The sequence below is a fragment of the Chaetura pelagica genome, unplaced genomic scaffold (assembly GCF_000747805.2).
Source record: "Chaetura pelagica isolate M959 unplaced genomic scaffold, ChaPel_1.0 scaffold356, whole genome shotgun sequence".
In the NCBI taxonomy this organism is placed as follows: domain Eukaryota; kingdom Metazoa; phylum Chordata; class Aves; order Apodiformes; family Apodidae; genus Chaetura; species Chaetura pelagica.
In genome coordinates, this window is record NW_009953964.1 from 5,200,994 (window position 1) to 5,209,268 (window position 8,275).

The following is an 8,275-nucleotide window of genomic DNA, read 5'->3' on the forward strand; positions in this document are numbered from 1 at the left end:
AAAATTAGTCCCTGGTACAGGCTGGAGAATCTGGAGTGGAAGCAAAGCCAGCAGCACGAGGTGCAGCAGTGAGGCACCACCAGCCCTAGGAAGGAGCTGGGCAAATTTGTCCCTGACCTGGGGATCCAGGGATGTCCCTCCCAGTAACTCTTTATCTGTGGGTGACTTTGGTCTGAAGCATGGGGACTTGCAGCTCTTGCAGTTGTGTTGAAGTGGTGGTGCAAAACCCAACACCTTCCCTCTGCTCTCTTTCCAGCCCCCTGGTAAGCACAGGCGGGACCCCTCTGAGGTGAGTCGGCTGAGTTTTGATGGGGAGAAGCCTCCAGACTCTTCTTTGCCCAAGGCAGTGAATGGACCTGTGAGGACTGGCAAGGAGACCACAGATGGACAGAGCAATAAAGTATCAGAGGAAAGGATAAGCAGTGACAATGACAAACTGGAGAGCAACCACTCCACAAAAACCCTTTCCAGCTCTGCCACCTCAGTGACCCAGGGCAAGCCAGATATCATCTCACAGCCTGGGCAGCTGGGTAACTCAATGGAGGGGGACAAGCAGCCTGGGTCTGGCAGCAAGGAGCAGAAGAGCATTGGGGAGCGACCAGAGAGCAGCCACCTGGAGAACTTCACGGAGGAGAAGCTTTCCAATGGGAGCTTGGATCCCCCGGCTCCGTTCCTCAGCAGCCGCTCCAAAGGGGATTCAGATTCTGGCAGCACTTCGGCCTCTGAAAGCATGGACCTCACCATCTCCCTCTCTGCTGACCTGTCCCTCAACAGAGAGAGTGGATCCATCTCGCTAAAGGTGAGAGTGGAAGGTGTGGGAAAGCCCTGTGCTGAGGCCTTTTTCCTCTTTTCAGCTAAGTCCCCAAAAATCACATCCTTTCCTCGAGAGGCTGTTCCCATGCACATCTTGGCCACAGCCCCTTAAACTCCTTTCTGAGCCAGCAGCCTGCTGTACTCTGGGTGGGGCTGGTCTTTGACCACAGGAGGAGAAGGTGGGAGGGCAGCAGAGCACATACTGCTGGGTTAAGCTGTGCCCTGGGCATGTGGCATGTCCTCAAGTGAAGGAGAAGCTCTTACTGGAGCTGCTACAGGTGACCTGTGCTGTCTCTGACCACTGGTATCTAGTGGAAGTCAAAAGTTTTGTAGCCATCTTGGGTCTCTGACGAGTGTTAAGTAATCATGGCACTCACCTGATGTCTGCACTTGAACAAGTCAGAGTAAGGAAAACTATGAAACCCCAAATATATTTCCTGAACTGTATCCATTGCTCATTGCTCTGCTGCTCTTTCTTCTGGGTCTAGGTGGTCTAGGAAAGCTTATTTGGGTTGGTGTCTTTCTCAGTTTTTCCAACCTGCCATGCAACTGGCCTGCTTTGTGTCAGCAGTGACTTGCACAGAGACCTCCCAGGCTTCTTGGCTTTTGTTAAAGCCTTCTGGAGGCTGGAAATGCTTTTGATCCAGGTCAGTGTGGCTTAGAGGAAGAGGCAAAATAACTGGAATTATATTCGCTGAGCTTCAGAAGAAGAAATGTGTGTGACTTGAGGGAGCAGAGTGATGCATTGCACAAGATCTTTATCCAATTGCCTGCATGAGTGATAGCTTCCTGGCACAGAAATGTGCCTGAAAACCATTCTTGGTAAAACCTTCCTCCCCTTCTTTGTCCTGCTGTAAGCATAAGAGCCAGCATCCCCCTCAGGAGCTCACCATCAAGGAGGATCCCTAATGAGGGAAGTGTGATGCCCCTCCTCGCTGCCTTTCTCATGATGCTTGGTCTCTCTGAAGCCAGCCAAAGATGAATTCCATGCTACACGTGTCGTGGCTCTCCCCAGTTTGTCCCCTAGAAGGGGAAAGGAGGTTTTTGAGTTTTACAGGGAGTAAGACTCAAAGAGAAGGTCATGTTAGATCACAGCTTCAATTTCCCCAGCCAGAGATAATGCTCAGAACAAACTAAATAGCATCTCTCTGAATGGGTCTGTTCAAGCAGAGCTGTTCTCCAGGAGTGATGCTGCTGGAGGGCCCTGGGAAAGGCTCTGCTGAAGCCTCTGCTCTGCACTAGGAGCTGTGAGTGCATGAGGGGAGCACCAGGCTGTGCTGTTCCCTCTGTACCCAGGCTCCTTGCCCAGCCTTAGCTTCGTGGGTTTTAAGCTCCCCTGCTCTGCCTTTGCTTCTGGTGCTGCTGGATTTTGTGCACAGGGTGCCAGGCAGATTGCAGCAAAAGAAGGGGCAGCAAAGAGTTAAGCCATTTATGGTTGTAAACATTAACTATTCCATGCCTTTTATCACAGGATAAACTGCAAAGTTAAGGTGGCTTTTTTATTACCAGGCTCTTTTTTCAGTTTCTTGTAGGTTAGTGCAAAAAAAAACCCAAATAACTTGCTTATTTTCTTCATTAACAATGGCATCAGCATTGCCCTGAGGCTTCCAGCTGTAGTGCCCTGTGCAACAAGCTGGGGAGCTGCTCCAAGGCCTCTTCCTTTCCTCCTCTGCTGAACTCAGGATTCCCGGATGCACAAGAAAACACTGAAACGCACCCGCAAGTTTGTGGTGGATGGAGTAGAAGTGAGTGTCACCACCTCAAAGATCATCAGCGAGGATGAGAAGAAGGATGAAGAGATGAGATTTCTCAGGCAAGTGGGTCACTGGAATGGAGGGAGAGTTTTCTTCTCCACAAACAAATCCAGGAGGAACCTAAAGTCCTCTCATTTTCTGTCTTGGTCCTACATGGACAGGACAACTGTCCACACTGGACATCACTTCTTTTGTCCTTTCCTTGGCTGGCAGATGGTTTGCTGCACCACAGAAGCTGAGCTCTGTTTGTATGCAGGGAAATGAGGGATGTGTCTCTAGGATAAGATGCAGCAAGGATATGACAAAGGAATCTTGTTCTGTGGTTGGCTCTGTCCTCTGAGGGTGGCTGAATGTGTCTTCAGGGCTGTAGATGTGCTGGCTCAATGGAAATAAGCACAAAAATCTTCTCAAGATGCTCCTCTTCCTTTTGTTCTTCTATCTCCTCAGACTTCATTAACAGAAAAGCCAAGGGAGTTGTAAACTCCTTGAGCAGCACTTAATATTCATGACTGTATCCTCCCTGCTTATGCCTGTGACTTCTTTGTGGATCTTAGAGCTTTCAAACCTTCATGACCTATTCTCAGGAAGAGAAACTGCTGTTTCTAGCTCCCTTACTATCAGTAGCATCACTGAAATGAAAAGACCCTTAAAATAATTAAAATACAAATTGTTTTGCTTGATGCCCTGTTCTAGGCTCCTTTGTGCTGCTCTTAGAGACCCCCTGGGAGTGTAATCTGTCCCAAGCACTATGTGTTCCTGCAGCAGTGTTACTCCTAGACGCTCATATCAGACCTATGCAGAAGCTCATTAGCTACTCATTTTTGTGTGAGAAGAGCACAAAACCCCAGTGAAACACAAGCAGTGTGTACTGGCATCCAGGGAATTTCCAGGCACAGATGCTTTCTTCTGGTTCACTCTCAGCTGTGGTGGCATCCCTGAAAAGCAACTCCTTTTTAATTTTTAAATAGTTCCTGTTCCATCTGCAAGGTGGGGGAAGAGACAGAAGGGCTTGGGGTGGAAAGCATCAAGTCCCTGAATATGTCTTTGGGAGATGTGGTTGTTCCCCTGGGGCTAGCAAGCACAATTAACTCTCCTGACATCTTTTTTTTTGCACTTAAGGGGTTTGTATCTGTTTTTTGGAACATGCCAAGGTATTGATTTGAAGGCAAAATCAGAAGAGAGCACATCATACTGTGCCAGTTGATTTACTGGGACTTGAGTTCGTTTTGAAAGAAGAGATCGTTCTGAAGTGCCTTTCCCAGCAGTGCCTCCAGAGGGTTGTACTCCAAGTGTAAGGCTAGTGCACAGCAGCAGAGGTCACAGTGGGGATCTTTCGTGGGGAATTGCTGCTGGTGCTGGTTCTTTTGCATGGCACATCAGTGATCAGCTCGATTGGGCACAAACGTGGCAACCAGGCTCAAACACAACCATCTGAGCAGAGGTTCCCTTTTGCTGGATGTGAAGCTGGACGAGGACAGTGATGCTATACCATGGCAGATGGGTCAGAATTTGGGAGAACTGCCCTTTCTGCCACCCAGGCATGAGCAAGAATGGACACAGAGCACAAGGGCCAGGCCAGAGCAGTGACAGCTTAGTCTGAGCTGTGTCTGTAGACCCGTGTGTACTAGCCCAGCTGGCAGAATGGGTATTTTGGGTGCTGGCTGAGGGAGCCATGCCTGCAGGATCATCCTGGGAGCTTGGACAGGGCTTGTTTGGGAAGCTGTGAATGCTAACAAGCCTTAACTGTGAAAACTAATGGCTTTCCAACAGTTACTGTAATTAGCATCCTGCTTCCTTGCAGTGCTCTGGTGTCACAGAGCCTGAGAGCACATCAGTCAGGTGGCATTTACCTCCTGCCTGTGCCCAAAGCAAGTGGCAGGGTGCTATGGGGTGGCTGTGCAGCTTTCCCTGCTAATTGACTCTGCCATCTCTGCTCAGGCACGTGCCTCTGAGCTTGTCTGACTGTATTTCTCACTCTCAGCCTCCATTTTAACCCTCCGCAGGCGCCAGGAGCTGCGGGAGCTGCGTCTCCTTCAGAAGGAGGAGCACCGGAACCAGGCCCAGCTCAACAGCAAACACCAGCTGCAGCTGGAGCAGATGCTCAGGCGCTTTGAGCAAGAAATGACGGTATGTGGGCAGGGAAGGGGAGGCAGGTGGGGGGTGGCTGGTTTGCCTTCCCCTCTGCAGGTGCCCTGTGGACCCTCGTGCAGGGCAGTACTCTCTGGATGGCTGCGGTTTTGGGGCATTGTGTCCAGAGGGAGCAGGTCCACTGATGATTTGAGGCATGGGATGTGTTTGTGAAGCACAGAGGCTTTTGTGGGTGTGAAGCACGTGCAGCCTGCAGCTTGGGAAGCACCAAGGGCCATTGCCCAGCATGGTGTAGCAGGGGAGGGATCCTTCTCGACTTTCCCTCTTTAATGATCTTTCCTTGCGCGTCTGTTTACAGCTTCTGTGAGAAACAGTTTATAGTGCTGTTGTGTTTCACAGAAAAAACACTTGAAATAAGAAAGCAACATGCCTGGTGTGTGGCAGCAGGAAATCTGGCGAGCCTTTGAGTGTAAATTAAATAAAGATAAACTGGGCTTACATACTTATTCCATCCATGGGCAGCTTCTGTTGAAGTAAAATAATTTTCTAGATCAGTGCCTCTAAAGCTTCCATGAGACATCTTTGAGATACCTCTTTCTTTAGCATGTGCTCCTGGTAACCCCCTCCCCTCAGAGCAGGCTGGGAGCCATCACTCATCGGGTGCTCTGCTGTGCTTCTACAGACTTGATGTGATACATCTGTGAATTCCCCAGCCAGCAAGTCACTTCTTGTTTGTGAGGTTTATCCCCCATGCTGTGTGATGTGCAAAAGCCCCAGCCCTGCTTCCTTTTCCTTTCCCTGGGGCAGTTTGCAGCCTGCTCTCGTTGACACCCGGGTGCTCCATCCCTGCAGCTCGGGTGCTCCATCCCTGCAGCTCGCAGGGAGGGAGGGATGGGACACAAGGATGCTGTTGGAGCACAGTGCCCACAAGCCTGGAATCCTTGTCTGTAGAGGAAGAACTGTTATACTTGAGCTTCACTGCCTGCTAATATTTGCCCAGGCTGTGGGTCCCAGTGGGATGTTGCAGATCAGGATGTAAGCAGGAGAAAGGCTTGAAGGGCCAGAACAAGTTCAAAAGTGCTTTGTGCTAATGCTAGAACTGGCTCTTCCCTCTGTGCTTCATGAGGTGTTATTTGGGAATTTCTGTGTTTAGTAAAGAGGCTCAACCTAGGCAAGGACAACCCCCCACCCTCTTGTTTTTTCTCTTTTTTCTTAACTTTTGGATGGAAACAAAGCAAAGAGGAGGCTGAGGTTGACTTCTCTTCCTTCCTCTACAGGCAAAGAAGAAGTTCTATGACACCGAACTGGAAAACCTGGAGCGGCAGCAGAAACAGCAGATTGAGAAGATGGAACAAGACCACTCGCTGCGCCGGCGAGAGGAGGCCAAGCGCATTCGCCTGGAGCAGGAGAGAGACCATGTCAAATTCCTGGAGCAGCTGAAGCAGATGAAGAAAGAGGTAAAAATGGGGTAAGGTGGAGGAAAGCTGGTTTCCTGCATCTGCTTCTTCCAGGAAAGCTTCAGTATTTCTCCATGGCAGACCTTGAGAGGGAAGCACTTGGTGTTTTAGCAGGAAGCTCTTGCTTTTGGTATATTCGGGTGTTTCCTGAGGCCCAGCTGTCTAGTAATACTAGGTGGGGCTGTTCTTGGCCTAAAGGTACCTGCTGATAACTCTCATTTCCCTCCCCAAAGGTCAAGAACGAGGTTGAGAAGCTGCCACGGCAACAGCGCAAAGGGAACATGAAGGTGAAGATGGATGACTTTGCCCAGAAAAAACAAACCATGGTAAGGCTGAGAGAGGATTGCTGCAACTCCAGGGTTGGAAAGTGTGTAGTAGGCAGAAGCATCCTTGCTCCTTGATGGACTGGCAGTTTCTGAAACACCGTCAAAAGCTTTTCAAGTTGCAGCAGAAGGAGGGCTCATGGTGGTGGTGGTGTTTTCTTCCAGGAACAGGAGTTTTTGGCCAAGCAGAAGGAGGACATGGAGCTAGCCATGAAGAACATAACTGCCCAGAACAAAAGAGAGATCTGCGACAAGGAACGCGAGTGCCTGAACAAAAAGCAGCAGCTCATGAGAGGTGGGTAGCAAAGAGTGTAAAGGAGGAAAGCAAATGCTGTAATGATGGGTTTATCCAGCGCTGGCTCTTCCCACGCAACAGATGCTGTGACAGAGTTGCAAGCTGGTAGAATAGGATTTAGAAAAAACAGCCTTGCCAGATTCTGTCTAAATGTTTTACAATAATAATACTTAGTGCTTTAATCTTCAAAGCGCTTTACAAATATGAACCAATTAGGCTTCATAATTGTAAGAAATTATTATCCAATATGGTTTGCAACCAATTTCTCTTGGAAAACAGGAGGTGAACAGTCACCTCCCACATCTGCTGCACTGCTCCTGCATGTAGGGATCACTCATGCTTGGGACCCTTCATGTGACCAAGCTCTGGGGGGCCAAGGTGGGTTGTCTCCTGACCTTTGTCCCTTCCTTAGACCGGGAGGCATGTATCTGGGATCTTGAAGAGCATCAGCAACAGGAGAAACACCAGCTTATTAAGCAGCAGCTAAAGGACCAGTATTTCCTCCAGAGGCATGAGTTGCTCCGAAAACATGAGAAGGTGAGGAGTTAGCACCTTCCTGTGCCTGGTGCTGGTCAGCAGGGTGCCTGGGTGTCCACAGAAGAGATGTTTCCTTTCCAGGCTGTAAGGGTGGGTTAGGAGTTAAGGGACTTGGTCATTACTAGTGAAAAGGGACCAGCCTGCTTGCTCACCATGTGTGTTCCATGTGTTGTGCATTTAGTGTACAAGAAGCAGTTGTGAATTCTGGAGACTTTTCTGAATATCTGTCCAGTTTGTGGGATGGTGGCTTCCCAGAGCAGAGAATGAAGACTGGCACATCTCACAGTCATTTCTGCTTCCTTCCAGCCCTTTCTCCTCTGCTTTCACAGCATGTTCAGTTGCTGCCCCGACCTCTTGTTCCCTTGGAGCTATCTGTCACCAGCCACCTCTGTGCAACTCCCAGATCTGTTCTCTGGCTTTATTTGGCCTCCTCAACACTTTCTTGTTGGCCTGAAGTGCCCCTCCTCCTCTGATGCCTGTCCCTCTGCCCTTGCAGGAAAGGGAGCAAATGCAGCGATACAACCAGCGCATGTTGGAGCAGCTGAAAATCCGGCAGCAGCAGGAGAAAGCCCGGCTGCCCAAAATCCAGCGGAGCGAGGGGAAGACGCGCATGGCCATGTACAAGAAGAGCCTTCACATCCACTCCAGCGGGAGTGCAGCCGAGCAGCGTGAGAAGATCAAACAGGTCAGGTTCTGCAAAGGGCACCAGGGTTGAGGCCTGGGGGTGAAGTGCTTCACTGGCCTGGAGGCAGAAGCGAAGATGGGGAAAGGCAACTGTGCACAAATTTCTAAACCACTTTAGGGAGTCAGAGGTTTTTGCTTTTGTGACATCAGATGTGGTTTTCAGCAGTGCTTCCATCCTGGACAGTGTTGGGAAGCATCCCTGGGGCTTTTCTGTCTTTCCTGTACAATAGTACAAGCTGGCCAGTCTCTTAACCAGCTTCAGATAGAGATTCAGAGATCAGAAAAACTCTGCTTCCACAGGCACCTACTTTTCTTTCTTTCAGT

At 49.7% G+C, this 8,275-nt stretch overlaps 1 protein-coding gene across 1 annotated transcript in view; it reads left to right on the top strand.

The window, feature by feature from the left end:
* Nucleotides 1–8,275, top strand: part of STK10 (serine/threonine kinase 10) — a 50,659-nt gene that overhangs the window by 41,563 nt on the left and 821 nt on the right. The window contains 8 exon segments of the mRNA XM_010002073.1: nt 257–799; nt 2,496–2,626; nt 4,571–4,694; nt 5,933–6,112; nt 6,346–6,438; nt 6,601–6,730; nt 7,143–7,267; nt 7,764–7,952. Of these exon segments, the coding sequence (XP_010000375.1) occupies nt 257–799; nt 2,496–2,626; nt 4,571–4,694; nt 5,933–6,112; nt 6,346–6,438; nt 6,601–6,730; nt 7,143–7,267; nt 7,764–7,952 (1,515 nt within the window).